This window comes from Balaenoptera physalus (genome assembly GCF_965194825.1).
Source record: "Balaenoptera physalus genome assembly, chromosome: 2".
NCBI classification, from domain to species: domain Eukaryota; kingdom Metazoa; phylum Chordata; class Mammalia; order Artiodactyla; family Balaenopteridae; genus Balaenoptera; species Balaenoptera physalus.
Genome location: NC_138883.1, coordinates 49,895,235 through 49,919,555, shown reverse-complemented (window position 1 = coordinate 49,919,555; position 24,321 = coordinate 49,895,235). Strand labels below are relative to the sequence as shown.

Here is a 24,321-nt window from a genome sequence, read left to right as displayed (position 1 = left end):
CTCTAACTTAAATAGTACTTCACATAATTGAAAAGCAATAGTCTTCTACTAACATTCAAACATGTACAAATCAAAATAGTCCAATGCAGCCAAGAGAAAGTGCCTGCTCCAATTTATCTGATCTAGGACTAAGTTCTCAAATTGAAAACAAAGCCCTGAAAACACAAGTATCACTTGTTTATAAGTTAATAAGTATCACATGTTTCTCTTCCTGTGTATTTGGTCTGAAACCACAATTTTAAGCTAAGAGTGAAACTTTTATAAATTCTGAAAGGAAAACTAGAATAAGAAATCTAAGTCCATCTGCATTCTATCCCATTGTCTTCATCAAAAACAGTGGAAATGATGGTTAAAGTGAAAATACTGAACCTATGAAAATAAAAAGAATACTAGATACATTATAAGCCTAAGGCAGAGGTTGTATCTAAAAGTCAATTTTGGAACTAGAATTTATATACCTGCACCAGTGATGGCACTGTTTTATGTCTATTTTCACAACGTTGAAAGTATTTAAGACTTTTATAGTTTTCACAACATTTCTATGAAAGTAGAAAGGCGTTTTTAAATTATTTGCCTCTAACCATGATCCAGAGCTTCACATCCACCATCAGAACCATGGTCTTTTTCCAGGCAGTCATAACATAAGCCTACTTCTAAGCAGTAAGAAAAATAAATACAAAATAAGAGTTTAACCAGATGATTTGCAAAACGGTAAACATCCATAACAGAACACTTCATCCTAATAAAACATGTTTTATTTTCATAGTAACCTTTCACAACATTTAACATAATATCTAATTAAATAACTTTTAATAAGATATCCATTAGCTTAATAAAAAGCATAATTTTAAATAAGATTATTTCCCGCCGTTAACCTATTTTTGCAAGTTATTCACTCTCTCTCACCCTAACATGACAACCCAACAGTCTCTTATGTCAGATTACCAGGACACAGAAAGGATAGTATGTTCACACAAACTGTGTTAGAATCCAAAAAAAAACAAAGAAGAAGAAGAAGAAGTGGGTGATGTTTTGATATCAAATGTCAGAGGAAGTACAAGCAGAATATACATCCATCCTCTATCACCTTCACATTTGGGGCCATTAGGCATGTCTATTTTATTAGCATTTAAAGATTAGAGAACACGAGTGGGGAAAGATATAGTAGAAGCAGCTACATATCCTTTGTTTGCAAAATCATGCTATTAAAAAATGACATAGAGGGACTTCCCTGGTGGTCCAGTGGTAAAGAATCCGCCTTACAATGCAGGGGACATGGGTTCGATTCCTGGTGAGGGAACTAAGATCCCACATGCCGCGGGGCAACTAAGCCCACGTGCCACAACTATTGAGCCCACGCACCTCAACTAGAGAGCCTGTGTGCTGCAAACCACAGAGCCCATGCACTCTGGAGTCCATGCGCCACAACTAGAGAGAGAAAACCCGGATGCCACAACCAGAGAGAAACCCACGCGCTGCAACAAAAATATCCCGTGTGCAGCAACGAAGATCCCACATGCCACAACAGAGACCTGACACAGCCGTAAATAAATAAATAAAATTTTTTAAAAATTACATAGAAATGGGTAACTTACATACAACTGCTGAACTTAATTTAAATCACAATGACTTGTACCCCTGCACAAGCAAATGAGATGCAATGGTGGCAATGACTGTGTCTCAGTTCTAATTTCTAACCCTAAGCTTACAATTTAGCTGTAGAGATAGGTTCAGGTGATTCAGTAAGAGAGAGAGATAGTTAAGACTTCCCTCTGGTTACCCAGATATCCACTTGGCCAACTCCTTAGTCTCTGTGCAAATCTAACCTTCTCAATGTGGCCTACCCTGTCCATCCCAATATAATTCCTCAACCTGCCTTCCCCATCCCACCCTGGCAATCCTGAACCCCTTAACTTGTTCAGTGTTTTCTTCTTTCCACATCTTTAATCACCTTCTAACATATCATACAACTTATTTATTATGTTTATTGTTTGAGGGCAAGAATCTTTGTCTACATCATTCACTGGTGTATTCCAAGACCCCAGAACAGTGCCTGGCACATCGGAGGCTCTCTATAAATACTGGTTTAATCTTAAATACTCCTTTCTACCCTGTCATTCCCCGGCTGCATTCCAGTTCCCCATTCATCAATGTACCTCATCCTAACCATACCCATAGGGGAAAAACTGGGGCTGGAAATCAATGGAGGCTCTATTTCAGAGAAGGAGAGAGGGAAAGAGTGAGGAAAAAGAAAGGGAGGGAAGGAGGTTTTAAATTTATCCCCTACCTTGGTCCCCAACAATTCCACCCTAAATTTTTACATTTAATCTTCCTAAATTTTCAATTCCTCCCAAATTCTGTCTTGATTGCCTTCTCTGTGAAATTCCTTCTCTAAACTCAGCAGTACTCCTGGTCAATTGAGTGATAAGACAATTTTAAACAATAATAACTGAAAAACTATAATCAGTCTCAATGGAAGAAAAAAAAACAGAAACAGTGGAAAAAACATCTGTGTGTCTCATTTCTTTTTCCCTTCATAGCTAAGCTGCTTTAAAAAGTGGTCTACATTTCTCCTATTTCCTTACTGACCATTCACACCTCAACTCTTCTGCTCTTAATGAACCCTTTCAACTCCTTACTTAAATGACCACTATGTTGCTCACTCCTTCAAAACATTTTTATTGAGCACTTATTATATGCCAGGCACTATGCCAGGCTAGCTGATTCAGTGGTAAACACAAGTCCCTGGTCTTGCAGTTTGAGCAGAGAAGGAAGACTGACAGCAACAATGATGAGTGACAAATGGTAAGTATTATGTAAGAAGTCAAACAGCAGACAGATATGACTTTATCTAAAGGACAGAAAAGGCCTCATTGAAAATGCAATGTTTATAAAGAGAAATGCAAACAGAAGACAAATGAAAGACAAGAGGAAGACTGTTCTAGTTAAAGGAAATAGTACCTGCAGAAACCTGAAGGACAAGAGTAGAGCATATAAAGAACTGAAGGAAATTCAGTATGGTTAGTCTCAGGACAGGCAGGGCCTTAAAAGCCATATCATTCTAAGACTTTATTCTATGGACAAGGAGAATACAAGGGAATGACATAAAACCTCAGATTTATATTTTTCGGAAGATGAAAACATTTGCCTTACTAGAGTGGGAGGAAACAAGAATGAACACAGGTGATGATAGAGAAGAGTTCTTGAAACTTGATTTCTATGGAAAGAACTTCGTCATAACATTTTGTTTCTTCTCAGACACCTTCAATACATTATTTTCTTCTGCCACTACTCTAAGACTACTGCCTTTACTCAGCTCTCCTACAAATGTACTCTCCTGGGTGACCTCACCTATACTACACAGGTACCACCCCATAAAGTGACAATGACTCCCAAACCTGTATCCCCAGTCCAGCTCTCTTAAGGCCAGAGGTGAATTTCCTACCATACACTGGACATAACCACCTATACACTGTCATACATCCAAAACCAAACACAAGATCCAGACCCCACAAATTTGGTAGTTCCTAATTCTGTTGATGGCACCAATGTAGTCACCCAAGGCAGAAATTCTAAATGCCACTGACTACCTGTTTGTCCCTCACTCATCACCAGGTAAATTTGACCATCTAAATCTATCACTTCCTTTCATCCCTATACTTCCAGAAACTTTGTCTAATCCAGCCTCTACACCATGAGGGATTCCCTCCTAAAGTCTTTCTTCAGTTTACAGGAAGAAGTCCAAATTCTTTGCTATGACATACAAGGTCCATTATCTGGTCCTTTTCTGCCAGAAAATAGCTTTTGTTTGCCATCTATGGAATCCCTGCCAGATTTGGTCACACCAAACGTGGAAAGCAGATGCAGATCCCTCAAGACTCACTATGGTTTCTCAAGCCACCAGGTATTTGCACACCCTATTCCCACAGCCTAAAATTTCTTTCCTGTCTTGTCCACCTGGAAATCACCCTGCACTCTTTTAAAATCCAGTCAACGTCCCCTTCGCTTTTAATCTTCCCTGGTTCACATCATAGTTCTCTCTCCTTTCCTCCCTTCCCCAGTCCCCACAAAAAACAAAGTTGGGCATATCTTCCACTTCACTTCTATTCTGGCACTTACCAAATTATGACTGTTTACATGTCTGTTTTCCTGACTACATTATATGTTCCTATATGTTGATAGTGTACTTTCTCTTTCTCGTGTTTGCATCCCCATACCCTACCATACAGTTGGCACTCAATAAGTATTTCTTGAATAAATGAATGTTTACAGAAGTGTTGTGATGTAACAAGCTTTGTCTCTATACAATGGGATCCTGGGGTAAGCTTTAAAGTATCAAAAGCCGTTCCAGAATTGTGACTTCTGGCTTGGGGAAGAGAGAGGGAGGGCATATATAAAAAGGGGATTCATTACAGTGGACCCAGTTCATCCAGCACCCAGGGAACCCACAGAAGTGATATGACGGTGTGACACAGATTTCTACACAAATTATAACATTTAAAATTGCAAAAATTAAAAATTGAAAACAAATATGAAACTCATAACGATTAACTAAATGAGAGTTTGTTCAATGGATCCTTTAAAAATGGTATTTTTGAAGACTATTTAAAGACCGGGAAAATGATGGCCATTCCAATCAAGTAGAAAAAAGAGATACATCATGATCCCAATTTTATAAAAGCCATGTTTAAACATACTGGTTTAAAAACATTTAGGAAAAAAGCCTGAAATAAACTATATTAAGTTATTAACAGTATTCATCTCTGGTAATTTTCTACAACTAATATCATTCAATAAATATTTATTGAGCATCTATCTGTCTGCTACTGTACAGTGAAAAGCAGGAGACATCTGTTCCTGTCCTCCTGGAGCTAAACATGTCACACTTTTATAATCAATCGGAAAAAGCAATACAGGTTAGAAAAAAATACATGAGATTGCCCACTCTAAATTTATAACCCACAAAAAATAAAAAAAAGATTACTAAAACTTCTCTGGAATCTAGATTGCGGACAATTTTGATCTAAATATTTGGATAAAGACCACCCAAATGGCTTGTACTGTTAATTGTGAACTGTATCATGATACTACAATAGTCCAGATCACTATGGACAGAAGGTAGGAGAGGCACTAAATCTCCAGGCTTCCTCTTCCTGTTAGAAGATTTAAAAATTAATGATAATTATAAATAAAATTTGCTCAGTTGAAATTTAATCCTTCATCTTCCACCACATTTCTTTTCTCTTTTGTGTTTCTTTCCCATCCACTATTTCCTGCTTTCACCCTCAATGATTTACCCTATTTATCTAAAAGAAGCTTTATAGTATTCTTCTTTCAACAGGGAATAGCCAGTTTAAGATTGAGCTCTCCCCTCTTGAGGAGTCTCAGGAAAGACAGGCGCTTCAAAGGGGATCTGTGTTTTTGAAAAACATAAAAATAATTCACAAAAAATCTCAAAGCTGTGGTACTTTTAAAGCTCCAGCTCCATAAGATAAAAAAAGAAGTAGGGATAATATCTGACTAGAACAGCAACTAATTTACCTGCATTATTCTTCACTGTAATTATTTTGCTAGTTTACACCACAGATTGAAATTCTTCTAAAACGTCCTAGGATTTTCAGCTCATCCTAAACACAGTGATTAAATAACAAAATTACTCTAAGTGCTCTGAGTTAAAAACTTCAGCACTACAGTTTGAATGTTACATGTTTTTAGGCATATTAAGGAGTAAATATAAACTGATAAAATTCTATAGGACTTCGAATGCTGAAAATGGATATGCTATGAAATAGTTTTCCAGAAATATTTTTCCTGGAGGACTCAAATAATTGAAATTTGTAATAAAAATACATATACAGGATATCATAATAGGCATTACAGGAATATATAGAGTATTAAATGCTAACTTAGTATTGTATATGCCCAGTAAGTATAAAGTATAAAGTATATGCCCAGAGAATTAGGGGACAGAAAGACTGATAGCCATTCATTCATTCATTCATTCATTCCTCAAATGTTCAGAAAGTACTTACTCTGTGCCAGGCATAATTCTAGGAACTATTAGAGATAGAGCAGTGAATAAAAGAGATAAAATTCCTGCCCTCAGAGAGTAGGTTAGTGGATTGAGATAGATAATAAACAAGAAAAATTAAGTAAAAAGGTGGGATGAATTGGGACATTAGGTTTGACATACATACACTACCATGTATAAAATAGACAGCTAGTGGGAACCTGCCATATAGCACAGGGAGCTCAGCTTGGTGCTCTGTGATGACGTAGATGGGTGGGATTGGGGGGGGAGGGAGGTCCAAGAGGGAGGGAATATATGTATACATATAGCTGATTCACTTCATTGTACAGCAGAAACTAACACAACATTGTAAAGCAATTGTACTCCAATAAAATTTTTAAAAAATGACATTAGATGGTGATAAGTGCAAGGAAAAAAGAAGTAGGAAAAAAAGACTGAGAGGATATAAAAGCAAGGAGGGAAGGGAGCAAGCCATGTGGCTGTCTGAGGAAAAACATTCTGAGCAGAAGCAATAGCCAGAAGAACAAAGGCCCAAAGGTAGGAAGATGGCAACACTGGCCTGCTTGCTCTCCCTTATGTTTAAGGAAGAGCAAGCAGGCCAGTGTTGCTAGAAGAGAGTGAAGCAGGGTGAAGAGTAATAAATGAGGTTGGAGAGATAAGGGGGAGGGGCTGGGGCCTCCTGGAGGCTTTGAGTAAGGTAGGCTATAACAGTTGGAAATGGGGGTGGGAGGTGATGCCAGGTAATTAGAACAAAGGAAAACAAAGACAAGGAACCAGGGTTTTGAGGATATTTAGGAATTAGAGGCTGGCTTGGTGCGGAATGAGTATGCACATAAAGTGAGGGAGCATGAACGTGAGGGAAGGGGATCATTTGCGGGGAGGGTGTTTGAAAGTCGTGTATGATAAATATTGTCTTGATCCTCTGTTTAGGAGCTGTTGAAGAGAGAGATAGGGCAGGGAGGCACCAGGGTAAAAGGCAAGCATTAGCTGTCCCTTTAATATAACCCTTTGCTTTCCCTGGCAAGGATAAAATCCTGCTCCAGATAGCTGCTTTAGTTGTTATATGTATAAAGAAAAAAGGTGAAGGCCTTGGGATTTTTGTGGGGAAAACATTTTAAATTTTCTTGTAGTAGGGAGGAGAGAAAATATACAAGAATTGGAATTCAGATTATTGTATTATGAACATGAACTGAATTGATGATTACCACTTGTATGACTAACATGAACCAGTGTAATACATAGTGAATCATAAGATGAAGGTGACTAAAAAGTGGGACTGAGAAGGCAAAAAGGAATTTCAATTTTTTAAAAAGCATTCCACAAAATGGCTAATCCATGAATAAACAATTAAGAGTTAACTACCCCTAATTCTACATAAAGAAGAGGATTCTATTATAATTATCTACTGTGAATTAAAATTATTCACAAGGCAAAAGCTGGAACCTTCCTCCCAATTCAACATCCCATACAGAACAGTACCTAGTACAGAAGATTCAAATGCTTGTTTAAAGAATAAAAAGCCTACCCATTACATTTCATCTCAATAGAATCAAACAGTGCTAGAACTGTCATAACACAACCTCAAATGGTTACTATTAATAGGGAGAATATTAAACAAAAACAGAAAGGTTAGGAAAAAGGGATGTTTTTTCTTCCATATTACCTGTAAAAAACAACATACCCTAAAGGCTTCTACTGGTTAATTACCCATATGACACAAGGCCATTTCAGGTATATGCAGGAGTGCTGTTTGGAATAATGGGATACCTAACATGATTAAATCCAATAAACAAAGCTGTTCCAAATCAAAGGAAATGCCCCTTGATATACCCATGTGAGTTGCATTAGTGCTCCCTTTTTGGAACAGAGAACAAAAAGCATAAGGCAATCTAAAACAATCTTTCCTCTTCATCCTTCAAGAGCTCAGTGGATTTAGAGAACTGGGTTTGCTTCTCTATGATGTTTTTTTAAATCTCAAATTAAGAGTAACTCATCCTCATCATTTGTCTCAAATAAAACAAACGAGCATAATAAAAATACAGCAGCTCTTAACCACTCTTGGTCACGGTATGTTATAAATCCCAAAGAGAGGAACTGCTAAAGTAGAAAAAGAATCATCAACCAGATACAAATAATGAAACTTCTGCCGGGAAAAGAATCGTTCTTCATAGGGTAATGTTTATGCACAAGTCACTCTGACCCAGTATTAGCCTGCTTACAGATAAAATTGAGAGACAGGGTTTCATAGGACTTTTTAAACCAAGATTATCCATCAAAAAGTTTTTTATGCAAATGTCGGAATGTCAACATACTTTGTCTACGGTCTTCCAGGAAGCATTCTTCCATGCTAAGACAAGAATATCCTCAAGTGCAACTCCATAAGCGGATTCGAACTCCCTTGGATACCATAAATAAGCGTTAAAAAGCCTTTATACCACAAAAAAAGTACTACGGTAGTTTGCAAAGGTGTGTTTAGTTCTGCTTGTTGGAGCGATTAGAGCAAACAGTGAATAGAAGGTGCCCTGAATGGAGTACACGGAACCCGGCCGCGGCATCTCCAAGATATAACAATAAAAGCATCCTCCCCCCTCCTCATACTTCCCCAGAAAGTGGCCCTATACCCGGGAGCCAGCGGACCGCAGGGAGAGAGCCCGGCCTGCCTCACCTTATAGACGTCCCCGTAGGTGCCGCTGCCGACCCTCTGAACGAGCTCGTAGTCCTGCTGCGGGTTCCGCCTCAGGATGTCCGCGCCAGGCCGCAGAGGGGCCTCCATATTCGCACAGGGCCCGGCTCCCGCCGGCTCTGCCCGCGGCGCCCCGATTCCTGCTAACGAGGACGAGCGGCGCCGCTTCCTAACATGGAGCCTCTGCCCGCAGCTCCGCCTGCACGAGAAACGAGCAGAGGCTACAACCCCGAGCGGCCCAGCCCCGTCCCTTCCGCCCGGCCGGGGCCAGCGAACCAGCGGGCCTGAAAGGCTCTCCCCGGCGCCTAGCCGCCGCGTTCCGGCCTCGGCCCTTCCCCCTTCCCCGGCCGCCCGCGAACTGCCAAGCCGGGTCTGCCCGCCCGCCGGGGCCCGGGGCCGACTGGGTACCTGAGGGGGGCGGCTCCACTCTTTGTTGAGCGCCGCGCCCGGGACCTACTTCCTCGCCGGCGCCAGCGTCCTGCTTCCCGGCGCCCGCCGGCCGCTCCAGGTCCGGCGCCGTCACCGCCTCCCGCTGCACCGCACGTTCTCTCGCGGACGGCGGAGGGGCGTACCGTCGCTGCCGCCGCACCACGTTCTCCACCCGGGGCTGCGTCACCGGGAGACACGTTCCCGGCCAGCGTAGGTCGGCGCCCAGCTGCCGGCCCGAGCACGCCGGCCGCAGGGCCAGAGTGCCGCCCTGAGGCCTGCTCGGGACACGACACTCTCCCGGCCGGGCCGCCGCGCCCCCCGGGCCGGCGCGTCCTTTCCGGGCCCAGGCTCTGCTTCCCACCCTCGGGGCTTAGGGAAGCCCCCGGGCATTCGTGGGCCGAAGCGCCTCCGCTAAACCGCCCCCCGCTTTGTCAGGTAATCTTAGAAGGTGACGGCTAGAGGGAGAAGGGTGAGCACGAGGGCGAAGGGAACGCAGCCCTCCCAGTTCAGAAAAGGTACGTTGAGGGCACTGGGCCAGGTGAGAAGTCACCTGGCAGTGGGGCACCAGGGAAGGAGGTGGGGGAGTGGAGTGCCAGATTAACTAAGTCGCGGCACACCCTACTGCACCGTCCTGTTTTGCAAATTATTCTCAGTGGTATGAGTTTGAGGCTTCACTGCACACCTGCGCAACTTGTCTTCTACTGAGTTTTCCCAAGACATTTCTGAAAGTCTGAATTCCTAGGTAGTCTCGATGGCCTTTATCCCTGTTGGGCACACGCGGTGTCTGAACGCGGGTATCACTCCTTGGGTCAGGAGTTTTGCAGAACCTGAAACAAAGTCAGGGACCACAACCTGGTTCTGGCTCTATCACTTCCTCAGTATGTGACCTGGGACAAGAAAGACATCGTGTTTGGCAATGTCTCCGTATCCTTATCTGCAGCATGAAGAGGATAAGGTTTTGCATCTGACACCCAAGGAAGTGTTTATAAAGCATTTTACAGGATTATAAAGAGGGTTCTCAAAATATAAAAGGTTTAAAAATACTTCACAATGCACAGAATATGAAACAGGAGTTTAGGGAAGTAATTTGGCTGATATTTAACAAGCTGTTTTGCAGTTTCAGTTCCAGTCTTGGTCTGAAGGTAGAAATAAAGTTGCCAGTTTGTATACTGGCAACGTTATTTCTAGAGCCCTGTGAAGGTTTTGAACAAAAAAGCCAGCTAACACTTGGCCATTGCATTTAGTGACTGAAAAAAATCACAAAAGAGCAAGTTGCAGATGTTGGCTTGTGGCTTTGAACATCCAATTCAATTCCATTCTTGGGCAATGTACTCCTTGTTGTTGACCATTGTAATCAATTGCATAATGTAGAAATTAAATTCACACCTTAACAGGACAGGGAATATATGTATTTTCTTGTGCTCCGTGCACAAAGGGCACTTATTTAGGGAACATAAGTAAGCTCAGACTTACATGCTCTATGGACAAAGCCTATGTGTTTGCTGCATTGAAAAAATTGTTGAAGAACAGTTCCTTCTTTCAAAGCTTCTTGGCACTTGTTTTGGTGGGCAAATACTTTTGGCTTCAATGACTCAAAATCTTTTCAAATGTTCTATTGGTATCCTAGTACTTATTTACTGTCATAGATTTCTTTTTTCCCCCTTTGACCCTATAAGCATTGATCCTTTTTCTAGTCTGAAATTTATTTATTGTTACTTATTTATACCTACATTATTCCTCAGAGAATTTGAGGCAGCATACAGAAAATGCATACTATAACACAAGATAAAAATGAGGAAATAGGTATGATGTTAAAGAAAGGAAAAATAAGATACCAGAACAATACAGCAAATTGGCCAAAGCAGAGGGTTTCATAGTGTTTTTGAGATCACAGTAAACCAATTAATTGAGAGAGAGTTACATCTTTTCCTGATACTAAGAGTTTAGGAAAACTTACCTCATGGGCCTTCCTAAAATGGAAACTCTGAATTCCCAGTTTGAAACAAGGATAAATGTCTTTCTGACACTCCTTTAAGCATGTTATTCTTGAAACACAATGTTTGATTTGAATTAGGCAATAAAAAGTTTGAGGTCATAGGCTTCAAGAAGACCCTGGAGTGCAGATACTTTATGCTGCCAGTAATGGCAGATCCACATGCTTTGGTCATCAACCCAGAGGTGGCTAGCATGGAAAAAGTCAAGATTTTATGTGGTGGTTAAGAAGTGCCTGCCATAATCGTTCTTTTACTTGTACCACAGTTGTTGCAAGCAAAAAACATCTGCTTTATACTAACTCCAAGGGAATCTTTAGAATTTTTAAATACTGGTTGAGTTAATTTTATCAAGATCAGTGAAGTCATAGCTTGTCTGTTAAATATTTCATGGTTAGTAAAGAAATTCACATTCAATTTCCATAGAATAAACATACAGTGCATAAATTTAATTTTACGTCCTAAACAATTAAGCACATGGTTTCAAGGTTGAAGGTAACATAACAATAAAAAGTTTTCAACTGAGCACAGAAGAGTTTCTTACAAACTACCAAATTTCATAATGCCAAGGTATTGAGTAAGAATAAGTATGAAAAAAAAAAAAGAAAAAAAAAAAGAAAAAAAAAAAAAAAGAATAAGTATGGCTTGATATAACTGTCATATATTCTTTGCATCTTCATAATATCTGACATGTTAATATATTCCATGTCTTCCTGTTATCTGCCTAACAACCTTTTATGGTTTGCTCTATGCTTTATAGTGTTTTTCCCTTCTTTCAAAGTTCTTTAGTAAAATGCTAATTATAATCTGTGGCCTCTTGTTTCAATTAGCCAAGGCTTAATTTTTTAAAATTGGGGGACACAGGGACTTCCTTGGCAGTCCAGTGGTTAAGACACTGCGCTTCCACTGCAGGGGGCGTGGGTTAGATCCCTGGTCAGGGAACTAAGTTCCTTCATACAGCACAGTGCAGCCAAAAAAACAGAAAACAAAATGAAGGACATAAAATTTTTTTAACTTCTACCTAGGTAAGTTTCACAATTTAGTAACCAAGACAGAATGGCTAATTAAAACTCTCAAGTGTGACAAAACAGAGCCTGAGGACGATAATTTTAGTATGGAACATATAGGCTTAAACAATATAATTTCCTGATGAATCTTCCAACATAAACTAGTTGCAAAATGTAATTTTATGTGATTGAGCTTTATAGGTTTGTTAAATATAAATCAATTAAATATTGGAAGACATTTGCCATAATTATCATTTGGATTTTGAAATAGTTAAACTATTCTTTCTGTTACTAATGAAGATCAGTTGTCTGTTGAGGCCAAAACTGTGTTTTCAAAGTGTAGGAGAATTCTGTTTTGTTCTGGAGAGCAGTAGAACATGTGTCTCATTCAGAATCAGTATCAGGTCATTATAATGGGAGTTTTAAAAAGAAGAGTTGAGGAAGGCAGTGCACATCCTTTTTTTATCCAGCTTGAATTGATCATCTGATATGTAACTTTGATCCCCAGGGTGGTTTTAAAGTTTATATGAGAATTGATATCAGGGTTCCTGTATTCAGCTCAGTTGAAAAGCAACTCTTGGCTTGCTACCAGGGCTCGGCAGATACTAAACACCTGACCACAGGATTCTAAGTGATTTTGTGCTGTGAACTGCTCTTTAGGAACTGGGTTTTATCTGATGACTCATAAATTGAACATGGGCAGCAGAATTCCATTGTCAAATGGAAAGGTATATACTGGGGTGGCCTGAGCTGATCTGGAAGGCACAAGTAAAGTACATGGACTAACTTTCACTGTACCTGCCCCTACTTCTCTGCCACCCTTTTTTGAACCTATCTTTGGGCTCATGGTCATTTAGCAGAGGAAGGAAAAGCTTGGGCCTGGTTTATAAATGGTCTGGATGATATACTAGCACCAACTAGAAGCATAGAGCCACTGAATTATGGCCCTACTTCATAGTGAAGTGGACCTGAAAAATAGAGATGAAGAGAAATTTTCCCAGAGGGCATAATTTTGAATAAAACATCTGATTGTCCTCTGTGTTAGGAATGAAAGATAGCCTGAGGTATGGATCTATACTGATTTATGCACAGTAATTAATAGGCTGGCAATAACTTGGAAAGAAGATGATCAGAAATAAGGAAGTCAGTGGGAGATGTATTATGGATGGAGTCTCAAAATTAACCCGGGATGTGAAAATGTCTGTGAACCATTTGACTGCCCACAAGAGGGCATCCGTCCCAGTAATCAGGTATACAAGATGATCTGTCCTGTGGATGTCAGTCAGCCTCTACCTAGTCACCCTAGTACTAGTTCAGTGGGGCCTTGTGGCAATAGGAATGGAGGCTAAACACGGATTCAGTGGCACGGGCTTCCACGTGCCAAGGGTAATACGGTTACTGCCTCTATGGTGTATTTAACTTCCTTACAGCAGAGGCCATTGCAGTGACCCTAGTAAGGTACTATTCCTTAGACAGACCAGTCAGTTACCTGGTGGCAGTTTAATTAAACCAGGTCCCTTTGATTATGGAGGGAAGAGCAGTTTGTCCTCATGGGAATAGATACATAGTCCAGATACAGGTTTACCATCCCTGCTTGGAAAGCTTCTACTAGTACCACAATTATGGACTTACAGAATGCCTTATTTCATCACTATGTATCACAAACAACATTAAATTTGAGCAAGAAGCTCATTTTACTATGAGGAAGTGTGGCAATGGAGTCATGCCCATGAAATTAACTGATCTTACCTCAAACCCATCACTTAGAAGCATCTAGTATGATACAATGGAGGAAAGTCCTGCTGAAGGATCAGTTGGCTGAGAGATAACCCCTGTGGGGTTTTAACTCAGTAGCCACTATATATTGCCATCTACCCCATATTCAGAATGCATGGGCCGAGGAACCAGGGGGTGGAGGTAGGAGTGACCCTTTTATTATTCCTAATAATTCACTTGAAGAATTTTTGTCTGTACAACTTTGACTCTAAAACATCGGGCTTGGTGGATCTGAAGGCCCTAGTGCGCAAGGGACAGATACCTTCCCCAGATAACCCAGTCACAGTTCCATTAAATAGGAAGCTGACACTACCACCTGGGCTATATGAGGTGTTCAGACCACTGAGCCAACAGTTAGAGAGGGGGTCATTGTACTGGTTGGAGTGATTGGTCTTAATTACCAAGGGGAAATTGGTTGTTGCTCGACAAAGAGAATAAGGACTATATCTGGAACCCCAGGTATGCACTAGGGTACCTCTTGGTTTTCATATGTCCAAAATTACTGAACAATGGGAAACTGCAGCAATCCAGTCAATATAAGACCACTAAGGACTTGGATCCTATGGGAGTAAAGTTTGGATCGCCCTACCAGCTGAGATACTAGTGGAGGGTAAGGGGGAAATGGAAGTTATGGTTATGACCTTGGGCATTCTGCTCAGAAACGATCCTCTTTCTGTATTATCAGAACCACAGTTTTGTGGACCTTTTCTGAGTGGCTATGTCCATTAAAGGAGACTGAGACCTTCCCCAATCTTAGGGGGTAAATGTCGATTGGCCTAGCCTCATTCCTCTTGTTAAGGGGATGGTTTAGGCTTAGACCATTGTGGACAATGACACATGAGGAAGAGCCTGCTGGAGTGCTTTTTAACAAGGTACACAAGACATAGACATGCCTTTTTCTGTCTCTAGGCATGGCTGTCTGCCTCTGATGACTGGAATGGCAGATGCCATTTTGGAACTATGGCAGGAGCCTGCATTAGAAAATAAGCCCACACACAGTATGGTAGAATGCAATCTTGGTCCTAGTGAAATAGTCTGCTTGTATTCTCCAATATCCATTTCTCTTCTTTCTGTGGTATTAGATTCCCAAAATTTTAGTTAAATACATGGTACATTTATCAACTGCATGGGACATGTATGGTCAATGGTATTTGAGGTGAGGTGATGTGTGCAACTTGTGGGTTGTACCCTCAGATTGGATATATCCACTTCTTCCTTTTCTTCCCTTCTACGTGGCTGGAATGAGGATGTGAATGTCCAAGCAGCCATCTTGGATTACATGATGGAAGTCCCAAGTTAAGGGTGGAAGAAAGTATAAAGAGGCCACCATATTAGCCCTGGATGGCTTACACTCAGATTATTTCCATGAGAGAGAAATAAGTGTCTTAAGCCACTGTAGTTTTTTTTTTACAGCAGCCAATTCTTTATCCTAACTAATCCATGATGATGTTGCACTGATGAATGAATCACCATAGAACCAACCTGTCTTCAAAAAAATTATATGACAGTAAATGTCCTTTTATTTAAGCCATTTTGAGTTACAGCCAAAAGCATTCTAACTGATATACTTTTCCAAGATTGCTAGTTATAGAGGGAAGGAGCAAGTTGGATCATCGATTACTGAAAAACTCCTGATTGAGAGTTTTTTTGGGGAAAATGAGCATGGTGAAGGAACCAATAGAAGAAAAAATAATTGAGGATATAGGAGGGAGGGAATAATTTTTGGAGTAATATCCCAGAGGAGTCAGGAGGAGAGAGGATCTGGAGTACTAAAGTACAAATACCTTTTCTTCTTTTTTTCTGATTTAAAATAAACTTGACTTTGACTTTTAAAACACAACCTTATTGAGATATAGCTCACATACCATATAATTCACCAATTTATATAAATAAGTGATTTTTAGTATATTCACAGAGTTGAACAGAATTGATTTCACAATCAATTTTAAAACATTTTTATTACCCCCAAACGAAGCTTTGTATTCAGTAGCAATTGCTCCCCAATTTCTCCCCAACCTCCCACCCACCCTCTCTAGCCTTAGGCAACCTTTAATCTACTATCTGTCTCTATAGATTTGTCAATTTGGGGCATTTTATATAAACGGAATCATACAATACGTGGTCTTTGTGATTGGCGTCATTCAGTTAGCATAATGTTTTCAAGGTTCATCCATGGTGTAGTATTTATCAGTACTTCATTCCTTTTTATGGCTAAATAATATTCCATTTTATGGGTATACCACATTTTGTTTATCCATTGATAGTTATTGGTATTTAGGTTGTTTCCACCTTTTGGCTACTACAAACAATGCTGTTATGAACATTCCTATACAAGTTTTTGCATGAACATGTGTTTTTCATTTCTTTGGGGTATATATCTATGAGTGGAATTGCTGGGCCAATTGGTAACTCTATATCTAACTTTTTGAGAAGCAGCCAGACTGTTTTCCAAAGTGGCTATATTCCCACCAGCAGTGCCAGTTTCTCCACATCCTCACCAACACTTTTTATTGTCTTTCTTTTTGGTTACAGTCTGAGGTGATGTCTCATTGTAGTTTTTCAAATTTTGATTTGCATTTCCCTAGTGACTAAAAACATTAAATAATCTTTTCATGTGCTTCTTGGCCATTTGTATATCTTCTATGGAGAAATGTCTATTTAGAGCCTCTGCCCATTTTTTTTAAATTCTGCTATTTGTGTTTTTACTGTATCATACTGATACCTCAGATTCCAGTTCAACACCACAGGGTTCATTCTGTCCTTCCCCTCTCCTTATTATAACTTCATCTCCAAAAGCAAGAAATCTGGCTCTGATTACACATGATATATTTATACTGCAAATTACTGCAATTATACTGCAAACATAACTAATTTCAGAATTGCTAACCCACGTATGTCCTGGGAGAAAAAAAAATTATGAACTAAAGAGCAATACTTGTATACAGTTTTTGTCTTTAGTCTTACAGCATACAATCAAAATACTATTTTCTAAAGCTCCTAAGGTTTAGAAAGCACTTCAGTGTAGTTATGTTATTCCCCTGTAATATAGTTAGGTTCACTTTTTTTTTTTTTTTACTGTTTGTAATTCCATTTTGAGTTCCTTCCACCCCTAGCCCCATATCCTGATTGATTTATTTTTTAAAATTTAATTAATTTATTTTTTATACAGCAAGTTCTTATTAGTTATCTATTTTATACATATTAATGTATATATGTCAATCCCAATCTCCCAATTCATCCCACCATGATTGATTTTAGTTATTTATTTTGGAGAATGTGAAACATTGCCATGGTTCTAACAGTCAGGGCTTTATGAAAAGGTTACGCTTAGAGAAGCATCAGTCCTCCTAATCCTTGCTACCCTATTCCCATTCTTCCATTGCTTCCATCCTATTCTCACTCATCTCCTGTAGATAACTTATCTCATTGGTTTCTGGTTTATCCTGTATTTCTTTTGCACAGAGGAGCACATACATTTTTTATATGCTTTTCTTTCTTACAGGATGGGTAAAGTATTTGTGCTTTGGGGTTTTTTTTTTTTTTCCATTTAACAGTGTATTCTGGAAATCAGTATTTATCAGTTCATAAAGATCTTCTGTATTCTTTTTTATAGCTACATAGTATTCCATTGTGCACATGTATTATAGTGTATTTAACCACTCTCCTATATATGGGCATTTAGGTTATTTCCAACATATTGCAATAACAAAAATGCTGCAATAAATTACTCTGTATGTATGTATTTTCATACTGTTGGAGGTATTTCTTTAGACTAGATTAAACTTATGGTTTTAAAAAATAAATGTGTTCTAACAATGTCCACTGAAAGAGTCTAGAAACAGTGAAATTCCAGCTAGCAGTGAGCACAGCTAGCATTCAGATCTTGGTTTCTAAATTCCTTTTCTCATTAAAAGCAGCCAGAGTTTCTTGGAGGACCAGTTAATCCTAGTTCTGAGGCAGGGAAAATACAAGGGAAACTTGAAACATTTTCTTGTGCCAGAAAACAAGGAAAATGATCAAAGACAAATAGGACATGTTAAAAGGACACAGGTGTTAACTTGAAGGGGCTACCATTGGTCAAGTTTAGGGCAATTTGAGCATTAGAAAGAATAATGATGGTAAATGATACAGTGAAGTTTTTTTAGATTTTATGAATCCATGAAGTGGATAGTGGTACTCAACAAACAAAGGTGGCAGAAGAAATGCCAACTACTAAATGTAGAATGTAAAAGAAATGGTATAATTATTTTAAAATCACTAATGTAAAGTCAGTTCAGGCAAGGATGTCAGTGGATGCTAAAAACCATTGGATGAAAAGTTCTTGGCCAAGACATTCACACAGTCTCAAGTATTATCTCACAGATTACAACAGAAAAAGAGTTTTTTAAAGATGTTTCTTTTTCAATTAGGAATAGATACTGAATTACATATATAACATTTTTGGGGTGGAATCTACTGTACTCTTTTTTAATGGGATTCACCTGAAAGGGATTGTCAGGCTAGAATGTGAGCTGAGAATTATAGTAAAGAAATACAAGAAAAGCAGAACACGCTTCTTTTTATTTAATGAATTTGGTTTGTAGGTATGGGGTGAGTTAATTTCTGTCTTCCTATGTTGTCTCATTAGTGTTTAGGGAATGCAACTCTGTTGAACACAGTCTCCTTTAAAACCGTAATGTAAACTTTGTTTACAGTGTTCTGAGGTCATAGAACCATTAACTGAAATATGAAATGCATAAGATTTGGCAGTGGTGAGTGAGAGAGTTTGGTTTTTGACATATTGATTTTGAAGTGTCAGTAGGAAAACAAAGTGAAGATGACCTCAGGCAGTTATAAATTCAGCTCTGGAATGATGATTATCTCTCCTCAAGAGAGCTTCAGACTAGAAGAGTAGATTTGGGAATCAACAGCATGGATGGAGGTCCTGTCTGAAGCCATCATAGTAAATTACATTGAGGGCACACAGAGTGAAGAGTTGCTTATGATGAGGAGTAAACAGAGACCAAGGATCTGGTAATTAAGAAGCTAGCAATAATCTCCTAGGCAGAACTGATCTGTGTAGAGTATGGGCAACAACCAAATGCAGGTGAAAACTGTGTGAGGAGGTGAGGAATGGGATGATGGTATCTTGAGGGTCAGGTAGCATGAAGGGACAGTGTTTCTAGGACATTGAAAATTAAGTTTATAGGGAAAGAGGAAGAAACCAGTGAAAAGGGAGAGATTGAGAATGTTTTTTTAAAGTATTTACTGCCTTTTGCTTTCAAAATTGCGTGCAACCTTTGTTACGGCCAAGGCTCTTCCAGACTATGTAGTATGACTTTACTTAGAATATTTGTCAGTATAATGCCAGATGATATCTCTGCACATCTAGTGGGAAATTTTGCCCTCTAGAATGGAGTTAGTTACAGATTATGGTGAATCTCCAGCTTTCATTTATCTTGATCTTAATCTAAATTTGATATCCTAATTTTAAAAGACAGGCCTGTTCAGTATACAGGTACAAGAATGCATGATACCCTCTTTACTAATGTGACCTTGCTTTTAAATTAGGGGGGGAATGGTACCTGGTAGATAAATGCAGATTTTTAAAATTTCTTTGGCTATATAAATGTTGCCAGCGTGTTTCTACTAATATGTAACTGGTCTAGGAAACAGGTATTTGAACATACAGAATCATGCAGTATATTGGCTTGTGTTATTTCTGACTGTATAATGCTGTTAAATTCTTTGAGTGTGTAAGGGGGTGCTGTTTATTTGTATGTTTTTTCCATCGAAAATGTTGCAGTACATTGTCACTGTCTTCAGGCTCTGGGGGTGGGCTGAGGTAGGGAGGGTGTGACGCTGGTATTTGTGTGAACTTGGGCTTGTGATGCTGAGCTTGGTTCATCCCTTTCTCCTCCCTTCTCCTCCCCACTCCTTCCCACCAGCGCCACAGCAACATCCTCAGAGTCTGAGTGAACTGCGCCCAGCGCAGGCACAGAGCCTCCCACCGCCAGCAACCTGCGGCCGGGGGAAGAGCGAGCGCCGTGACAGCGCCCCACCGCCACCAGTCCCCGGACCACCATGGCCAAGAACCGCAGGGACAGAAACAGTTGGGGTGAGTAGCATATGGTGACTTCTGCAGCCTGCACGGGGACGGGCCCTCCGCCTTCTGCTTCTGGAGACGAGGAGGGCCAAGGGCTGCTCGGCGCCAGCATCCAGGGCTGGGAGATGGCCACCGCCGAGCGGCTCCCTGTCGGGCGGGAGGAACCGTGGCCGAGCGGGACCCGTGGAACCGGCATCTCGCTGTGGGGCGGTGGGGCGAAGGCTGCAGCCGAGCGCAGGCCAGAGACTCTCGCTTCTCCCCACCCTCCCCACCCCAGTCCTCCTCCTCCCAGCATTTGGACAGCACCCACCCGGTCGCCTCCGGGGGACTCGCTGGTTCCGCTTTAGCGAAAGGAGGTTGGCAGGAAGGGCGAGGGTGGTGGGCAGGGGGCGGTGGTTACAGGAGAGGGGCGGAGATCGCCCACCCCTTCCCCACGAGCTGCGAGCTCCCCGGCCTTGCAGGGCTCGGACTTCGGGCAGGCGGGCGGGCGGGCGGGCTGGTAGGCAGCGTTGGAACAATGAGGCGGAGCGCGCCGGGCCCAGGTCTGTCCATTGCCAACCCGAGCGACGCCTGAGAAGGGGTGCCGCTTGGGAATCCCCTAAGGCTGCGGTACTCATTTTCATCTGGGGGTTGGGTGGGGAATTTGGGAAGAAGGGGAGCAAAGTTGTGGTTTCCAGCCTTCCGCCCCACCCCGACCTGGTACCCCATTCAGGCCGGCCCTAAGGGTGGCATTGTTCTTAGATTTTACCTTTTGGAGATATAGGGCTCATGATTCAGCATCAGGCCGAGGGGAGGGGGAAGGAAAGGCTAGGCCCAGTGGGTTCACGCCGCGAGTGGGAGGGCGGCGCTCACGCAGGCGGAGAAGAGAGAGCGCAGTGATGCGGGAGAAATCGCAGCCCCGCCCGCTCTGCTGCTCCATACTGGGTGCGGACGGACAGTTAGTGTGGGCAGGTTGGGCGTCTCTTTCCTCTTTGGGCTCCCGACTTCTTCCAGTCACAGTGAACCCACTGCCATCTTAGGGCATTTTATTATCTGCACCAGAGCAGATCTCAGACCAGTGTGGCTTAGTGGGCAGAGAAGTAGTTTGTTCATTAGCTTTGAATTGTTATTTGGAAAGTTTACAGGCACTAGGAGTTCAGAGCTCCTTGATTGACTCTCTTCCGTGTCTCAGTGAGATCTCTTCTATAACTGTCCATCAGATTGAGAGGTATAAATTTAAATTTTCATTAGTCATTTTGGTTATCTTTTATGAAAATTGATTATCTTTTATCAAAAGATCATATTTTTCCTTGCCTCTGATTGGTCACAGGACCAGCTTAACTCCCAAGTAGACAAAGTCTACATTTGAGAGATTATCCAAGGTTTATGGTAGATGTGGGGAGTTGGAGGAGGGAGGTCTGTCTTTAGTTGTCTGAGTTTAAGAGAAATCGGTTCCATTTTCTGTTGTCACCAAATCCCAGTTTTAGTAGGCGTGACTACTGCAATAACACCGTTTTGTTTGCGTCTTCTGAAATATCGGTGAAGTTTTTCAGAGTGTCCCCGTTCCATCCTTTTCCTTGGCCTCCAGAATAGGAGTTTCTTGAACAGTCACAGTTAAGGTGTGTCTGTGCACTGTGGACTCAACCCTGTTAAGAGACAGGCATGTGAAAATTTATTCCGACGATTAAAATTTTTCTCCTTCACGAAGCTTTGGATCATTATTTTTCAGTATTGCCTTTGGTTATAAATTTCTTATGTAGTGGAGGTTTTTTCTTTCTTGAGAATGTGGTTCTCAAATGGGATTTGCATAAAAATCACACTGGGAACTTATTAGAAATGCAGATTCCCACATCTTCCAGCCAGAGCTTTTGAATCAATACGTCTGAAATAAGGTCTAGGAATCTGCCTTTTATTAGCATTTTAGGTGATTGAGAAGCAGATCATCTTTGGATGTTACCTTCAGAAGCACTGTCTTATTTACATTTGATAGAAACGTATTCTAGGCAGTTTACCCAGAAGTCATGAAAAGAGTTTTGAGTCAAGTGATGAATTAAGAAAAGAAATACCACAGTTACTATGTGTTCACTGGAAATTTCACAGAAAAGAAATAGTGGAATTGTGGGGTCTTATCTTGATGCTCTATGGAAATGCTTTACTACTCAGATTTTTCTTTGCTGTAAAGTGTATATGACATAAATGACTTAGAAAATGTAGCATATGGAGTAGGACATAGTAGAAGTTTTTGGCAAAGATGTTAGCCATGTCTGTCTTGATTCCATTTTATTACCAGCATCTAGTACAATGCCTAACATGTAATAGGCATTTAATAATAACAATAATAACTAACATCACTGAGCTAATATCATATGAAGTAGGTATTATAATACTCATTTTACATATTAAAAGGTAAATAATAGAGCTAGGACTCCAACTCTGGCAGTTTGACTTGATTTTTTTGCCATCGCCAGTATTTTGTTGAATGGATAATACTTTCTGCACTGTTTAGAACTATAGTTGTTTTTTTTTTTTTAATAAATTTATTTATTTATTTATTTATTTTTGGCTGTGTTGGGTCTTCGTTTCTGTGCGAGGGCTTTCTCTAGTTGTGGCGAGCGGGGGCCGCTCCCCATCGCGGTGCGCAGGCCTCTCACTATCGCGGCCTCATTTCTTGCGGAGCACAGGCTTCAGACGCGCAGGCTCAGTAGTTGTGGCTCACGGGCCCAGTTGCTCCGTGGCATGTGGGATCTTCCCAGACCAGGGCTCGAACCCGTGTCCCCTGCATTGGCAGGCAGATTCTCAACCACTGTGCCACCAGGGAAGCCCCAGAACTATAGTTTTAAAGACACATTCATCTGCATTATTGCATTTGATCTTTAGCCTCCTAAGTTGTCAAGACATATTCCCTGTTTGCAGATGAAAAAACTGAGTCTCAGGTAGGTTAAATAACTTGGTGAAAGTCACATAGTATTTAGTAAGTTAAAGGACTGAGATTAGAACCTAGAGTTGTCTTCTAATTTATTTTCTATAACATAATGCTATGGAATGTTTTTATGTTTAATGGGGCATGGTGTGAGGTTAATAGAGAAAACAGGCCCTCATAGAAGGCAGAGGTCTCTGATGAGAAAAAAACTCAGGTGATAGCTTAGAAAGGAAGACAGTAAACTGACCTTATCATCTAGCTAAACACATACTTTTCAGACGAGTTAGAAATCAAAGGGCGGAGGGGAAAGCTAAACTATCCAGAATTGGAAAATATAGGATTTCCAAGAAAAGGGCAAGAGAGATACTTGCAAAATTTGTACGGGGGACCTAAAGTTCAGATAAGGGCCCTATAGGACCAATAACAGGTATTATTTTTATCTGAGTGGTCAGAGTGCTGTTAGGTCCTACAGGGGCCATGGAAGCTAGAAAACAGAAAAGCATCTCTGCTGACACCCAGAGTTGGGTGGTGTTTGAGGATCATACCCATACATACAACTGGGAAGCAAATCTGTGCTTCCAAAACTGAGAATCCCACCACCTGTACCTGAATCTACACTGAACTAGAAGTTTGAATAAATTTAAGCATTTAAAAGTCAATTCTTACAAGGTAGGCATTATTATCCTTATTTTAATATATAAGGAATCTGAGACTCAGAGAGTATAACTTCCCAGAGGTTTGATAATTTATGTTATAGACCTAAGATTTAAATTAAAGGTTGTTTGTTTACCTGGTCCGTGTGATGAGGACAAGGAATTAAAACAGAATCCAATAGGTGCCACAACAAGCCTGTCTAGGCTTAAGCTGGTATAAGAAATCAATGCTCTATAAACTTGATCGCTTTGGACTGGAAAAGAAGGCAAAGAATATGCTAGTATGGAAGACAAAGGAGACAGATGAATATCAGAAGCAGTAGCCCAGAAAGCAGTATTTCAATGTTGGGCTTAGAGTTTAAGTACTCCCAGAAACAAAACAGAAGTGTACCCGTTTTTATTTATTTGTTTCTGTTAATCACAGTTGCTTAAAAACTTGGGATACCACCTGGAAATTTGAGTTTTCTGCAATATAACAGAAACTGTTGGTGCAATATTGCTTTAGAAGAAGAATATTTGCACTAAAGTGTCAGCTTTTCCTGCCCCTTTAAAAAAAACTCTTAGCTTCTCAGTAAGTGTAGGAAATGTCTATTTATTGAAAAGGCATTTGTTGAAAATTAATTTTTAGGTTTCTGTTTTTGTTTTTTGAGGAAAGGTTAAAAACAACCTTGATTATAGTAATCTCCTGATCTTTCTTTTCCAATTGGCTGTATTCTGTTTTCCTTGAAATGAGACCCTGTGTCCCTTTGTACTTGCCTCATTTTCTA

General features: G+C 40.5%; 2 protein-coding genes across 7 annotated transcripts in view; one reads left to right on the top strand and one right to left on the bottom strand.

Moving 5' to 3' along the window:
* Positions 1–9,475, bottom strand: part of MAP4K5 (mitogen-activated protein kinase kinase kinase kinase 5) — a 152,831-nt gene extending 143,356 nt beyond the window's left edge. For 2 of the 3 annotated variants that reach the window (XM_082452103.1, XM_082452104.1), the window contains exons 1-2: positions 9,123–9,475; positions 8,697–8,913 (exon numbers count right to left, since the gene is read on the bottom strand). In XM_082452103.1, coding sequence (XP_082308229.1) covers positions 8,697–8,804 — 108 coding nt within the window. In that variant the 5' untranslated portion in view covers positions 8,805–8,913; positions 9,123–9,475. The remainder of the gene's footprint in view (positions 1–8,696; positions 8,914–9,122) is intronic. The other variant, XM_082452105.1, reaches the window with a different exon arrangement.
* A 40-nt stretch (positions 9,476–9,515) lies between these two features.
* ATL1 (atlastin GTPase 1) overlaps positions 9,516–24,321 on the top strand; it is an 87,544-nt gene continuing 72,738 nt past the window's right edge. Inside the window, exons 1-2 of one of the 4 annotated variants that reach the window (XM_082452155.1) lie at positions 9,516–9,658; positions 19,845–20,014. In XM_082452155.1, the coding sequence (XP_082308281.1) occupies positions 19,981–20,014 (34 nt within the window). In that variant the 5' untranslated portion in view covers positions 9,516–9,658; positions 19,845–19,980. The remainder of the gene's footprint in view (positions 9,659–19,844; positions 20,015–24,321) is intronic. The other 3 variants (XM_082452152.1, XM_082452154.1, XM_082452153.1) reach the window with 3 other exon arrangements.